At 35.0% G+C, this 16,977-nt stretch overlaps 1 protein-coding gene across 3 annotated transcripts in view; it reads right to left on the bottom strand.

Moving 5' to 3' along the window:
- Nucleotides 1-8,731: 8,731 nt before the first annotated feature.
- Nucleotides 8,732-16,977, bottom strand: part of ENPP3 (ectonucleotide pyrophosphatase/phosphodiesterase 3) — a 78,208-nt gene continuing 69,962 nt past the window's right edge. For all 3 annotated transcript variants that reach the window (XM_047102881.1, XM_047102880.1, XM_047102882.1), the window contains 2 exons: nt 15,365-15,521; nt 8,732-8,998 (listed from right to left, as the gene is read on the bottom strand). In XM_047102881.1, the coding sequence (XP_046958837.1) occupies nt 8,828-8,998; nt 15,365-15,521 (328 nt within the window). In that variant the 3' untranslated portion in view covers nt 8,732-8,827. The remainder of the gene's footprint in view (nt 8,999-15,364; nt 15,522-16,977) is intronic.

A 16,977-nucleotide genomic window follows, 5' to 3' on the forward strand; every position in this document is an offset into this window, starting at 1 on the left:
TGGTTGAATAAATAGATTTAATGAGAAGATCTTGAATAGGCAAGATATGTTGCTGAATGGCTAGGAAAAGGTAGTTGGTTCCAGATTCGAAGGGAGAGCAAGAGAAGAAGGTATTTAGTATCAAAATAATTTTTAAAAAGATTATTGGATTAATTAAGATTATTATTAAGATTTGATTCTAAATTTCTTATTTTCATTTAAAAAAAATTGCTTAAATGCTTTAAGAGGCCAAAGTTGGAATCTGAAGTGATACTTGGTGAAATCTCTGCAGAATAAGCTTATTTTCTGAGATGAGATCCACACAAATCTGGAAGAAACTCATGAAATTACTGCCAAGGCCAGTTGATCTGAGCCACTGTGGTCAATCCATTTCCGTTTTTTTTTCTTTCTTTCTTTCCAATATCCCAGAGTAACAGGATTAACCATGCCATGACTCCTTTTCCCCCCTCCCCCCACACCCTTAAATTGCTTATGTGGCCATAACTTATAAAATATTCTTGGACCTAACTAATGGATAAGGATTGTAATAGAGGCAGGCCAAATTTAAAGATCAGGGCAACCACAAACCATGATGGAGGATGCTATTAATGTGACTAACTCGTCCTGGCAGGAAATATAGGAGTCAAACCTACAAATCACAGGACAAAGATCAACTTGACACAATCCACAAATCTGAGTCACTAAGACTGTGCCTAAACCCAAGTGAAGCAGTAGCAATTGCCTGGTTAGCTCAAAATGAGTGCTTTCTATATTCCTTAGGAGACTATCATAAACAAATCTCATAAGTATCACATTAAATAGACAAGATACTGTTGTAATCATTAAGCAAATTTCTTAATTTCAAGAAATAGGAGAACATTTTTAGATCTTTGTTCATCTCTTAGAGATATAGAACATTATTCCTTAATTGATTAGCCTTAAGAGAGAGACTAGATGGCCTCTCCAGATTTCTTCTAGACCTATGAGTCTTTAACTTACACATTAACAAACATAGTATCATAGGAGAATGGAAATAGTATAGTTCTAAGTGCCAATCCTGCTTTACTAGTCATCAATCAACCATCTCGATACTGTGGATTTGGGAGTCAAAACTGCATGAATTCTCTGTCACTGGAAGACTGAGGTTTGTTCCTGTCTGGAAGTTTGTTCAAGCGTGAGTCCACTGATTGAGGGAGTGATTGTGGTCTGCCAAGGGTGCTGTGTAAAAAGGAAGTTGTTTCTCCCAACAGCCTTGTTTGTGTTTTCAAAAACTGTTTCAGTTTATGTTCTGTTTCCATTCCCATGCCCAGCCCTCCCAAAGTAAACAGATGACAAGTAGTGGTGGTGGGATAGCGGTGATGCAGCGGTAGGGATGGAGGTGGAGGAAGGAAAGAGATGTCCCCAGGGCAAGAGGATTTTCAAAGAACCCAAATGTAATTTGGAAATGAACTCAAGTGCCAAACCAGATGGGATTTATACCAACAAGATCAGCCCAATCTATAAGCATAAAAACAGACTCCTAGAAGTTCCATTTACTTATTTGAAAATGATCAAACACTGATGGGCACTTTTATACTAAACTCCAGCTAAATTAGTGGCTAAAGATGAATCTTTGGCACATCAAAAGGTATACCCCTTTCTTCCATTCATCCCACTCTTCCACTTCTATTTGTCCAGAAAACTCATTTATTTCTCAGAATTTCTAGAAGAATGGACCCTGAATTCTCTTAATTCCAACTATGGCACTAAAAACTCTGAAAGGTTAAAAAAAGAAAAAAAGTAGAAAAGAGAAGGAAAAAGAAGCAAATGCACTAAGAAAATAAACTTCCAGAATTTTAACTAAATCTGGAAAATAAGTCAACATTTAGAATTTTCTTTCTTTCCAAGTCTACTCCCAAGACCTTAGGTGACCTCAGTTGGATTAGAAAGTTCTCTTTCTACAAACAAAATTAACCATAATCCTTGATTCAGTAATACTGGAACTCATAAAATCTTCCTTTTATATGCCTGTCTACCAAAATACATATAACTTAAAATAGTAGTGCTATGTGGTTCTTCTATTTAAAGGCAAGTAATTCTATTGTATTAAATTATAATTTATATAAAAAGCACTTGTCAAAATTTAGTTGATCACATATTCCTATGTTAGCAGAATAAAAGAAAAGATAATCACATCACCTGAGATGACATAGTTCTCTTGTCCAAAAGTAAAAAATAGCTACATCTATCTATCTATCTATTTATCTATCTATCTATAAAATAACAACATGTATATATATACATGTTTGTGTAGTGTTACAGTGAGTATGTGTTACTTTTATGATTCAGAAAACATAAATTATTTCCATTTTTGGTGGGGGAGAACTTTATTTCATTAAATTCAGATTTTGAATACACCGATTTAGAAATTAAAGTTGTATCAATATAGTACTTATAGTTTTAGAAAATAAAACTACCATATATATGTTTTCCCACTTCTAGGAATATTCACAAGAGATATTCTTCCAACAAAACTGCATATGCATATGGTTATACACTGGTGTATATTTGTAACTATAAAATATTGGAAAATCTAACTGCCCTTACATAGAAGATTGACTTAATAAACTACGGTAGCCCACAGGTTTGATAACCTCGATGAAACAGACCAAGTCTTTGAAAGACATAATCTATCACAAGAAGGAATAGATTATTTGAATAGACCTATATCTTTTTAAAAATTGACTGAATCATTAATGAACTTCTAAAACATAAAAAAACCAGGCCTAGAGAGTTCACTGGTAAATTCTACTTAAAGAAGAAATTATACCAATTCTCTACAATCTTTTTTCAGAAGATAGGAGTGGATGGCATACTTCCTAACTCATTTCATGAGGTTAACATCACCTTAATACCAAAACCAGAGAAAGACATTATAAGAAAAGAAAGCTAAAGACCAATATCTCACGTGGACATAAATTCAAAAATCCTCAACAAAATATTAGCAAATTGAATTCAATAATGTATGAAAATAATTGTACTACATGACCAAGTGGGATTTATCTAGGTATGCAAGGCTAGTTAAACATTTGAAAAGCAATTAATGTAATCCATCACACCAAAAGGCTAAAAAAGGAAATGTTAATAGTCTTATCAATAGATAGATATAAACAGAAAAAAGACTAGAATAGAATAGGCAAGAACATTTAACAAAATCCAGGACCAATTCATGATAAATAAGTCTCAGTAAACTAGGAATAGAGAACTTCCTAAACTTGACAAAGAATACCTACCAAAAAACTACCACTAACATCATACATAATGATAAGAGACTCAAAACTTTCCCACTAAGGTCAAGCACAAGGCAAGGATGTTCCCTCTTACCTCTCCTTTTCAACATCATGCTGGAGGTTCTAGCTGATGTAATTAGACAGGAAAAAGATACAAAAGGTATACAGATTGGGAAGGAAGAAATAAAACTGTCTTGTTTCTCAGATGATATGACTGTCTATGTAGAACATCCAAAAAAATCAACAATAAAAACAACAAAAACTCTTGGAACTAATAAGTGACTTTAGTAAAGTTTTAAGATACAAGAAAAATTTATAAAAGTCAATCATTTTGCTTTATGCTTGCAATGAACAAGTGAAATTTGAAATTAAAAACACAATACCATTTATATTAGCAGCTCCCCAAATGACATACTTAGGTATAAATCTAACAAAATACATATAAGATCTAAATGAAGAAAACTATAAAAGTGGTAAACAAAACAAATAACTAAATAAATGGAGATATATACCATGTTCATGCATAGGAGGATTCACTATTGTCAGGATGTTAGTTCTTTACTTGATCTATAGATTCAATGCAATTTCAATCCACATTCCAGTAAATTATTTTATGGATATCAACAAACTGGTTCCAGGTTTATAAAGAGGTAAAAGTTCCAGAATAGCTATCATGATATTGAAAGAGAAGAACAGAGTTGGAGGACTGATGCTAGTTGACTTCAAGACTTACTATGAAGCTAGACTAATCAAGAGAGTAGTATTGGTGAAAAAACAGACAAAAAGATCAATGGAATAAAATAGAGAGCACAGAAATAGACCCAAATAAATATAGTCAAGTGATCTTTGACAAAGGAGCAAAGGCAATACAATGGAGCAAAGATAGTCTTTTCAATAAACAGTCCTGAAACAAGTGGAGAAAATCCACACGCAGAAAAATGAATCTAGACACAGATCTTACACCCTTAAAAAAGTAACTCAAAATGGACATATATGTAAAATGCAAAACTATAAAACTCTTAGAAGATAACTTAAGAGAAAATCTAGATGTTCTTAAATTTGGTGATGACTTTTTAGATATAACACCAAATGCATAATCCATAGAAGAAATAATAAGCTGGATTTCATTAAAATTAAGAACTTTTTCTCTGCAAAAAGACAATATTAGAAAACAAGCCACAGACTAGGAGAAAATATTTGCAAAATATACACTTGATAAAGGACTGTTATTCAAAGTATACAAAGAACTCTTAAAACTCAACAATAAGAAAACAATCTGATTAAAAAATGGGCTGTAGACCTTAACAGACACGAAACCAAAGAACATAACAAATAAACATATGAAGCTTCTCCATATCATATATCATCAGAAAAATGTAAATTAAGACAATAATGAGAGGTGCCTGGGTGGCTTAGTTGGTTAAGCATCTGACTCTTGATTTTGACTCAGGTCATGATCTCTCACAATCGTGAGATGGAGCTTCCTGTCAGGCTCCAAGCTGGGTGTGGACCTTGCTTAGTATTCTCTCTCTCCTTCTCCCTTTCTCCCTCTGCACTCCCCCACTGGCACACATATGTGCTTTCTCTAATATAGATATAGATATAGATATAGATATAGATATAGATATAGATATAGATGTATAGATATACTTATGCACACATATATATATACACAATGTATATGCATATATACATATATATATACATATATACAATACAGTGTCTGTGTGTGTGCATATATATATATATATATATATAAAATGAGATACAACTACACACCAATTGGAATGGCCCAAATCCAGAACACTGACAACACCAAATGCTAGCAAGGATGCGAAGCAAAAGGAACTTTGATTTATTTTTGGTGGGAATGCAAAATGGTAGAGCTGTTTTGAAAGACAACTTGGCAATTTTGCACAAAACTAAATACACCCTTATCATATGCTCCAACAATTTTTCTCCTTGGTATTTACCCAAAGGAACTGAAAACTCATGCCCATACAAAAACCTATACATGAACATTTATAGTACCTTTATTCATGATTGCCAAAACTTAGAAGCAACCAACATGTTTTTCAGTAGGTGAATGAATAAATAAATGAGTATATCCAGACAATGGACTCATGGTTTTTTGTACACATAGTTATAAATATGAGTAGAGATACAAATAAAAAGATCCTAGACAAAAAAATGTAGACATCAATTGTACTTTTGTTGACTCAAGTGGAACAGTTTCAATGATACTCCAGAAGTAATGAGGGCACCAGTGCCCACTAAATAGAACCAGGGCTCCTTGGAGAAATAGCTGATTCCAGAGTTAATATAGGGAAAGTATAAGATGAACCTAAACATTTTTTATACCACAAAGTAAGGAGGTGCTCTAAAAATGATAAGGATATGTCAAAGGACACAGAGTCCACTTAAAGGAGCTCCCACACGCCAAATCTGGAGCGATTTGAGTACCAGAACAAATAATAATAGTGTATTTTATTTCATTAGGATAAAAAGAATCCGTGAGTCTATATAAATCATAAACAAATGAACACATAAGAAAGGAAAACTTTTCCTTACAGTGGAATGCTAATAAATGTAGAAGGACTAATGGAATTTTAAAAAATCACCCTTTTGCTAACTATCATAGTAAAAATTTAATCAGGGAAGAATTATTAATGGATACTAAAGACAGTGGATGATTTAATGAAAAACAGGAAGTTTATAGGGTCTCAGGTATACCCCCAAAATATCTTATAAGTTATGAAGGGGGAAATACTACCTTTACAGAAAGGAAGCCAGGTAAATACAGACTTCACCAACTGATCAAATTTGGCATCAGTAATAATGGCACAATTGAACATTTTGTGCTTCCTGATATGAAGTGCTGAGAACACACTATCACTGATGTAGTATTGTTCTTATAAAAATGCAAAACATGGATCCAATTATGAGGAAATGCCAGAAAACCCAGTTTGAGGAACAGTCTACAAAATAAATGATCTGGACTCATCAAAAATGTCAACATTATTTGGTAAAGGCTGAGGACCAGTTGTACATTATAAGAGAACAAAGTGGAAAGAAAACTTGATGCAATGAGTGATTCCCTTCTGGATCCCAGAAAAGAAAATATTATAAAGGACATTACTGAAAATATGGAAAATTTGAATTAGGCCTATAAATTAAATAATAGTATTGTACCAACATTAAACCTCCCACTGCGGTTGTATGAGTTAATGTCCTTGATCCTAGGAAATACACATTGAAGTTTTGGGCATAAATGGGTGTGATGACTACCATGTACTCTCAGAAAGTTCAGGGAAGAAAATAAAGATGTATATAAATTATATCATGAGAATATTAACAATTGGTAAAGTTGGATGAAGGTTATAGAAAAGTATAACCTTATTTATTTATTTTTTAAATGTTTATTTATTCTTGAGAGAGTGCAAGTGGGAGAGGGGCAGAGAGAGAGGGATACACAGAATCCAAAGCACTTGTCAAGCTCTGAGCTGTCAGCACGGAGCGTGATGCTGGGCTTGAACTCAAAAACTGTGAGATCATGATCTGAGCCAAAGTTGGACGCTTAACCAACTGAGCCACCCAGGTGCCCCAACCTTATTTATTTTTGAGAGAGAAAGCACAAGTGGGGAAGGGACAGAGAGAGAGGGGGGAACAGAGGGATCAGAAGTGGGCTCTGAGCTGACAGCAGCAAGCCCCATGCAGGGCTCAAACCCATGAACTTTGACATTCTGACTTGAGCCAAAGTTGGACCCTTAACCAAACTGAACCACCCAAGCACCCCTAAATTCAGGTGATCTTATCTAATTTCCACACTGTGGTGGGCAGAGGAACATGAATTGGAGGAATTCTGACTATATTAATTTTTGCCATGTAGCTGGGAATAGTTTTCAATTTGTGCCTTACATTTTTCACTGCACAATTTTTTAAACTAAATCCTACAAGTGGAGAAAATATGTTTTAGAAAATCCAATGGCATTTAAACTATCACTTCAATTAGTTGTAGTTAATGACCATACTTCAATTGACCTCCTAATAGAAATAGTTTATTTATTTTTTTGAAGCTCATGTCACAGGATTTTTCATCACTAGCAAAGCCTTTGTTCCCTGAATGAACTGGTCTTTATATCAGAAAATAATCTGGAACATTGCTAGTCTAGTAATCCAAAAATCTGACTAATGGCATTGCTCTTCAAATAAGTATGGGATCTCTTTGATTAATAACTATATTTTGAAAAATTAAAGATAAACATATACAAAGTGATTTTTTTAAATTTTAGATAATCCCGAAGGTCACAAAATAAAAATTTTATTTCCCTATTTCTCTTTACTATTAATTCCTACCTCTCCCCACCCCAGCTTTATTATGCAAATCAGGGGTTGACAGAGTATAGCCCATCCAAAGGTTTGGGCTTTTTTGTTTTGTTTTGTTTTGTTCTGGCTTTTGGTTTTTTTTGGTTTTTTTTTTTTTTTGGTTTTTTTTTGCAAATAAAGTTTTCTTGAAGCCAAATCTAGCCCTCCATGGTGTCTTTTGTTTTTGTTTTTGTTTGGTTGTTTGTCTGTTTTTTGTAAATAAAGTTTTCTTGGAACACAGCAACTCTCCCCCTTTTTTAAAATATTATCTATGACTACTTCCTTGATGTAATGGCAGAGTTGAGTAGTTGCAAAAGAGACTATATGCCCTAAAAATTTTTATTATCTGGCCCTTTAAAGAAAAAGTTTGCTGACCCCTAAAAAATGATAGAATGCTATTCTACCTTGTTCTTTATTTAACAATAGACATACACTCAATATATAGATCTACTTCTTTCTTCATAGTATTGGAATAGCATTGCACTCATATTGTTTGTATAAACAAATTCCAGAATTTGTTCAACCAGTCTTTTAGGTTGTTTCCTAGTCTTTCCTACAGTAAAACATATACTGGCATGGGGTTTTTTTTATTAAAAATTTTTTTAATGTTTATTTTCGAGAGAGAGAGAGAGACAGAGTGCGAATGGAGGAGGGGTAGAGAGAGAGGGAGACACAGAATCTGAAGCAGGCTCCAGGCTCTGAGCTGTCAGCACAGAGCCAATGCGGGGCTCAAACTCAGGAACCGTGAAATCATGACCTGAACCGAAATTGGACCCTTAGCCAACTGAGCCACCCAGGCACCCCTGTTGGCAGGTTTTACAAGTGAAATTACTGAATGAGGTAATGTGCTTCTTTTAATAAATATTGTCTAATTGTCAAATGCAACATTTCTTGTATAACCTTCACCAAAGTGACACTTAACCTGGTCTCCTTTCTCTTTAGATAATGCTGGGCAGAAAATATGGCCAAAGATTATAAATAAGATAATAAATATAATATGGTAGGTATACCACAGCACAATCTCTGTGCAAAAAAAAAAAAAAAAGAGGAACTTTAAAATAACACACGTTTGTAGAGATGAAAAAGAGAGGGGAATAATGAAAATTCTGTGACATGGCTTTTTAGAAGAGTTCAGGAAAAATAGAACACTTTATTTTGTGATTATTTAACAGAAAAATCATTTACATTCTGCCCCAATTCATTTATATATTAAGTTAAATAACGGTTTCAAATGTGGGTAAATATGTCTTAAGTTGCAAAATTTCAGAGACAGGCTGTACTTTTTCCTGGTAAAAGTCCAGCCCAGTAAGAAGTTCCACATCGCGGACCCGGGCAATGTGGGCTTTCCATCTCTCTTCAATCCAAACAGCTTCTGGTTTATCTTCCTGTAAAAGTGAAACAAAAGCCTGTTTTTCATAGGGCATTATTTTTCATTAACAGAGGGATCTTCTATTATTTAGAGGTTTTCCTTTTCCCTGTGTTTTTTATTGCCTTAAATCTTAACTTGATACAGCTAAATTTTGTTGTTTACTAAAATAAAAGGAAAACAGAAGTACAAAAAGTATGTTATAACAAATACAGACCACCACAAAGTCATAAAGCTTAGCTATTTTAGTATTTACTTCAGATATAAAAGAAATAAGATATTACAGATGAAGTTAAATCCCCAATGTCCTTCTACTCAGAACTAATAATTAGCACGAGTCCATGTTTTAAAATTTTTACAGCACATCAATCTACAAAATATAGCATGAGTTATGAGTGTTCCAATTTATATAAGCGGTATTATAAGTGGTATTCTATAATTACTTTCTCAATCAGTATTACATGTGCAGGGGTGCCTGGGCGGCTCAGTCAGTTGAGCCTCTGACTTCAGCTTAGGTCATGACCTCACATTTCATGGGTTTGAGCCCCATGTTGGGCTCTATGCTAACAACTCAGAGCTTGGAGTCTGCTTCAGATCCTCTGTCTCCCTGTCTCTTTGCCCCTCCCCTGCTCATGCTCTGTCTCTCTCTCTCTCAAAATAAATGAACATTAAAAAAATTAAAAAGAAAAGAATTATGTGTGCAATCTATCCATAGAGATATATCCAGAGCCAGTTAAATCAGTTGTTTTTAGCTGTGGTTTGTGGTAGCATAGTTTATTTTCTTTTTATTGCCATATTGATAGTATTTTTGGCATTGTAAATAATCCTGTAATGAATAACTTGGCACATGCCTCCCGTATCCAAGAATATGAGTTTCTAGGATACATAAATGGAATTGCTGGATCATAGAGTACATGCAACTTAATTTTCCCAGATATTAAACCTCACGCTCCTCAGGTTATTTATACCAATTTACACTTGCATTGATAGTGGAAGAGAATACCTACTTCCCCACATCCTTGCCAAATCACAGTGTGAAATAGTGTTTTATCTGTTTGATTTTATTACCCAGAGTATCATCAGAGTTGAGTATCTTTTCACATATTTCTTGGCCATCTGACTTTTAATGGGTTTTTTACTATATAAAAATTAGTTCAATCCTTTAGAGCTAAGGATTTCTATAAAATTTCTTATTTTTTATATATTAATTTTCTGATATTCATATGGTACTGCTAATTTCCATTTAGATTTTTTTAAAAGTAAGAAAATTTAAAGGTTTGTTTAGATGAATGTGTTTTAATAACTCTCATTTGACTTCAGCATAGTAGTTTACTTGTTTTTTTTAAATTTTTTGTTTATTCATTTTTTTGAGAGAGACAGAGACAGCACGAATGAGGGAGAGGCAGAGAGAGGGAGAGAGAGAGAGAGAGAGAGAGAGAGAGAGAGAGAGAGAGAGAATCCCAAACAGGCTCTGCACTGTCAATGCAGAGCCGACATGGGGCTCGAACTCATGAAACCATGAAATCATGACCTGAGCCCAAACCAAGAGTGGGATGCTTAACCAACTGAGCCACCCAGGTGCCCCTGGTTTACTTCTTTTTTTTAAATATGCAAGCTTAAAATAGGCAGCTATTATTTGAGCCAGAGGAAGTGTAAGAGGAAACTACTTCTTGTTTCTAACCACTCAAGCATTTCTCTGAGATTCACGATGTGCATTAATTTTTTAAGTAAATACGCAGTGTACTAACTTGAGCCTATTTCCAACGAGAATCTAATTGATTCTTTTTTTTTTCTGCCCTTATTTCCCATTTCAGCAGCATTCACTATTTTTTATCACTTTTTTCACAAAGTTTTCTCCCACTTGATTTATATTACTCTGCTCCCTCATGGCTTAGTTGGTACCCATCCAACTAAATGTTCACTCAACACCTGACTAGGTCTACCCTCTTTTAAAACTGCAATGAAATAAACCTAAAGCAGGCCACCTAACTCTGTCTAGTCAGGGGTAACACTCAAGTTCTTTAATACCAGGTAGTTCACCTGCACCAAGCAATCTGGACAGAAGCCAGCAATAGACAACTCTTACTGTACTAATGCATCCAACAGAAGAGCAGCCTTGCAAACATAGAGTGATTATGAGCTATATTTAAAAACAACTGACCCTTGAACAACATCGGCTTGAACTGTGAGGATCCACATATATGCAGATTTGTTTCAATAAATACAATACAGAACTGTCATTGTAGTTTCTCTTCCTTGTGCTTTTCTTAATAACCTTTCTTTTCCCTAGCTTACCTTATTGTAAGAATACAGTATACAATACATGTAATAAAATATGTGTTAAATGGGCTACTAATGCTATTGTAAGGCTTCCAGCCAACAGTAGGCTATTAGTAGCTAGATTTGGGAGTTAAAAGCTATATGTGGGTTTTCAACTGTGTGGCGGTTGGCACCCTTAACCCCCCCCCATATTGTTCAAGAGTCAACTGTGTATGTGTTCAAATTGTTACATAAACAGAAGTATTACATACCCCTAAAATACAATGCCCTTTGTTGGGTTTTTCAGGCAATATCAGTTTCAGTATTTTTCTACCCTACTTCTTTATCTTCTCCCCTTAACCACATACAGTTTGGTTATTGCTGCTACCACACTAATGAAATTGCTTTGGCAAGGATAACCCAGCTGAGTGGATTTTTGTTTTTCGAACTTTCACTTAGTTGATCACTACAGGCTTCTAAAATTTCCTTTTTTCTTTCATAGCTCTAACTGATGACTTGTTCAGTGAACACTATCTCTTCAACTGATGCTAGTGATTTCCATCCTAGCAGATAGACATTTCCCTCAATTTGAACTTTGGATCTCTTCTTTCCACTTCCTTTCCTTTGGCAACTTTACTTCACTCCCATGATTTAATATCAGATCTATTTCTTTTTTTTTTTTTTCAACGTTTATTTATTTTTGGGACAGAGAGAGACAGAGCATGAACGGGGGAGGGGCAGAGAGAGAGGGAGACACAGAATTGGAAACAGGCTCCAGGCTCCGAGCCATCAGCCCAGAGCCTGACGCGGGGCTCGAACTCACGGACCGCGAGATCGTGACCTGGCTGAAGTCGGACCCTTAACCGACTGCGCCACCCAGGCGCCCCAATATCAGATCTATTTCTATAGTTTTGGTTTCTCTTCCAAGTTCCATGCCTGCATTTTCCAATATCTGCTGAGCAAGCTACAATAATGACAGTCACTTGGACTCATGACAACATTCTCTTCTAACTGACAGGGATTTAACAATACAAAGCTGAGGGAAAAAAAATAAAAAGGGGAAAAAAAGGCAGAAAATACGGAAAGGACAAGAGACGGAAGAAAATAAATGAGGCAGCATGAATCTAATTCCCTAGACCAAGTGTGGGGTGGAATCATGAATCTATCGTTTCTACAAAATGGTGTTAGTTGCCTCAAACCTCTTCCAGTGGTGGAGTGATTGTTTAAAAGTGCAGTTTCCTTACAACATACCCCTGAAAGCAAGACAACTATTTCATTGGGAGCTTAAAGCACTCGTACCTTTTCTAATGCTAGTGGAAATATTGGTTGATTTAGCCATATTAGGATATAGTTTGTATATGTACTGGTACTTATTGGGTGATTTGATATGTAGAGGATTTTGCTTGTATGCAATTTCACTTTATGTTGACTGTAGCTCCAACATAAGATGTGATTTCTTTAAAACTTATCTAATGCTCACAGCAATTTTATTAGGGAAGGTGATTTTTTTATACAGTTGAGGAGATGAACATTCAATTATTTACCCAAAGAAGCCATATCAATAACTGAACACAAGATGTCCAACTCCCAAATCCGTGCATTTAAGATCTATCCTATGCTGCTTCTCATGTAAAAAGACTAAAAAGAGCGAATTCATCCTTCCCAAAACAACTGATTGTCTTATATGTGTCCTAGTCAGTTATGCCTAAGTTTTCAGTTACATTTGACCCTTTCCATACTGCCTCTCACTTCCCTCATGTCTGACAGCCACATCTTGTTCACAATCTCTCTCATAGCTTGGTTTAAATTTGCTTTACACTCATCATATTATGTCTCATAATTACCTTTATAAATGCCATACCCTTATTAGTATACTTCAAATTCCTTAAAATCTTAGATAATGTTCATTAGTGTTGATGTCTTATTCCATGGAGATGACTCCCTATTAATTCCAAGATCACCTTTACTTGGGATGTCAGAGGCTTTATAGCATTTGTTCTTTACCTTGAAGCGTAGGTAGAATTTTTAGCAGATGGAAAACAAGGGCACTATAGGAGAGAAAAGTAGGAGCAGTGACGCTGAGGTAGGGAAACCCAAGATATGTCAAGTAGTTTCAAGGACTTCAGTTAGCCCACAACTTGGGTTTGCAGGTCTAACCAAAGATAAATTGTGAAGAGTCTTAAGTGCAGGCTAGGAGTTTTTTGTTTGCTTGTTTTCATTTTTTATTCTGGGTAGATAACGTTTTGGGATGAAAAAGTATGTCATAATGAAAACCTAAGGTTTAAGGTAAACTGGTATACTACAGAGGTGAAGGGGAGGAGGACAAGAGACAATGAAGCTACTTAAGATTCATTTTTAAAAGTCCTGATAAAAGGTAATAAGGACCTAGATCAGGGATATCCAATAGTTTCTTCTACCTAGAACCCATTGTAAAGAACTATTTAATTCTGATTCAGTGGTAGCCAGCACCATACTGTATTAGTCACCACTGTCTGCCACTGGAAGAGTAAGTGAAGAATGATGGCTTCCCTGTTTTTGGAAACCTTTCCCCACTCTAGGACTATGAGGGACCCACTGTTTAGCCTCTAACCTATGCCCTCCATCTTTAGTCACTGAAAAACCATTCAAACATTCAAGTTCACATCCTATCTTCAAGACCCAGTTAGAATGTCGCCTTCCAGGAAATATTTCTCCTTTGAAGTCCTACAACAATTTTATCTGTCCTTCTTTGTGCCACTTTTCTTTCTTCTATTTTACTAGGTATCTATGGGCTAGCCTATGAGCACTTTTGATAGAATTCATGTCTATTTCATCTGTGTATCTCCCACAATACATAGTATGATGAAGGCAGTTATGTGTTGAACATCTAAAAGAATAAAGATGAATCCCAGTCTGGCCTAGAACCTATGCTTTTTCCAGTCTCTACTAGCCTATGGGATTTTCCATGTGAACGCCTATTTCTACAACGGACATGCCTAAACTTAACTATCTTATCTACCTGCCAAAATAGTTCTCATTCCTAACTTCCCTCTATGTTTTGTTTTGTTTTTTCTAATTACCTACATTTAAAATCTCTGATTCATCTTCCAGTCTCCTTTTTTCTTTGGCTCTTGCATCCAACCCGCTACCAAATCTTTTCTCCACTGAAGGTTCTTCTTAATCCTCTCAATTTGTACAAATTCTGCCCATTGTCAGGGCCCAGCCCTACTCCCTTCTCATTTTACGTAACCTTCCTTTATTGATTATTCCTGCCAAATGTGTTTCAAATTTGAAACACTAAATCCTTATAGCAGTATTTAGCAATTAATAACAACTTTGTGACATCTCTTACTTTTATATTTTAAAAATAATTTTTATATTATCAACTGATAATATTATATTATCTACATGTCCATATTTAATTTATCCTTACTTATATTTCATTTTTATGTCTCATTTACATATCAAAGTTATAGATGTACTCCATGAGGGCAGAGACTATGTGTTTCTCCTTGGTGCATTCTAAAAAGTTTCTTTCACAGTACTGTACACTGTGAAAATATATTTGTTGAATGACTAGTGAAACCAAATTACAAGAATACATATTTTTTTCTAAAAAAATTCAGGCAAATTTAAGTAACTAGTTACATACAATTTTCCTTGATCCATAAAGATGCTGAAGTAGACTAACACATGATGTTTAAAAAAAGAGTTACTTTAACTCATTGTACGTATGTATATGTAATTAATTTCAGACCTCACGTTTCAAGTTGATGGAGTTTTTTTTACGTATTCCTTCAGGAAACATTAATTTAGTGCCAACTTTGGCACAGCACCTTAAATTTCTATATTAAGAATCAAAATATTAATAAGGTACCAACCCTTCCCTTCTGAGTGAGTGTGAATAAAATGTGTATGAATAAAATACGTAAGATACGCATATCTAAAACATGTTCATGTAGGCATATCCATATTTAAATTGATATCTATTACATAAAGATCAATAGTCTAAGGAAAAGCTTAAAAATGTGGTAATTTTTAGTACAACCCTGCCCATGTTGTAGCCAAAGCCACTTTTATAAAAGCCTGGAGGAGATCTGACTAATCATTTTCTCAGGTCCTGAGGACTCTCCAGGAGCATACTCACAGGGCAGCTCTCCACGTTGGTAGGTCGGTGAGGGATAATAAAGGGCAGGACATCCAACCACCCAGGACAGGCGTTGGGGGTGTGGCTCTTATTTTTGCAACTGCTCAGCACCACAAAGTAATGAGTTGGGATGGGAACACTAGTGTTCTTTATATATCTAAAAACACAATGGAAAAGATTGGATGTTGTTATACTTTTGCTTCTAAAATTTATAAATGTCATTATATAAATATTTTAAATGCCAAGGTAAAAATATAGTCCAAGAAAAAAGTACGTGAATAGAAAGTACAAAATCTTATCACATATTTTTAGACTTCCATGAGCCAGAACAGAAATTTATAGAAGTCCAAACTTGGTCATTTTAGCATAAATGAAGAATATTAGAATCCAAAGAAAAGCAGACCATGACATTTTGCCTCCTGTGTTTCCCAGCTTTGTTGACTTTATACTTCACAGAGACCTTTTCCAGGGGAGCAGGGACTGGGACAAAGAAGCCCCAATTCCAACCCTAACCGTGCATTTCCACTAGATATTTGGGCGGGTGCTGATCCTCTAACTTTCTATGACTTAGTAAGTTTCCTCAACTTTAACACGGAGGTGATCCTGTGCTACCTACTTCACAGTGAGGATATGGAAATAAATCCGTACAACAGATGACAGTCTTTTAGATCATGAACATGAAAGTATTTTAAAAAAAATTTAAGAGCACGATAAAGGAAAGCTATTATTATGAGCCTGGTAAAAAAAAATATGAGCTGCTACAAGGAGCGATATTACTGGGATTTTAGGATTTTTACATGAACCAGAGCTAGACTTCTGGGTTTGTATCTGGCTTTGCCACTTAGCAGCTGTGTAACATAGACAAGATACTCAACCTCTCTGTGCCTCAGTTTCCTCCTCTCTAAATGGGGGCTAAAAGAATCTAACCTAAGAATGTTTTGTGGACTAAATGAAGTATATGTGTACAGAAAAATACTTGGCATATAGTAAAGTGCTATCAAAGTGTTTGTTAGAATTATCAACTGGTGAAATATAGGATTAATAAACACTAAAATAAGAACAAGGCAAATGAAAATAGAAAAAGGCCACACACTGGGTCATCAAAAATGTTAATCAGAAGGTATAGGTAGAAATTGTTGTGTTACACAATGTAGGCTTAGACAGCACAATGATTTAGTTTGCCTTTCATACATTTTGATAATAAAGATAAAACTTCTAAAACTCTGTATGCCTGTATACTGCACTCAAAGGTAGTTCTTAGCAACATATTATGACCAGGTTTAGTACAAAAATGTACAGATTACTAGGACTGGTTTTCTAGGGGAAGCCTATACCCTCTCCTGGAAGGTATTTTATGGATCACTCACTATTGGACAACATTGTGAATCGTCACTACTTGACATTTTATTTATTTATTTATTTTTTGCTGGAATGCTTCTATGTTTACTGATATACAGTGAGTCTTCCTTATCTCTTTAACTTTTACAAAATCACATTTTCCCTGTGCCCATTTGTTTAGAAATTTTCCAAATAAAAATTTTGCTGAACTCTTCCTGGACATTTTTTCCTTGCCTATTAGTTTAAATGTTTGCCATATAAAAGTTTGGTATATG

This window comes from Lynx rufus, unplaced genomic scaffold (genome assembly GCF_022079265.1).
Source record: "Lynx rufus isolate CCGP_SWC_20201006 ecotype Redwood Valley unplaced genomic scaffold, mLynRuf1.p SCAF_6, whole genome shotgun sequence".
Taxonomy (NCBI): Eukaryota; Metazoa; Chordata; class Mammalia; order Carnivora; family Felidae; genus Lynx; species Lynx rufus.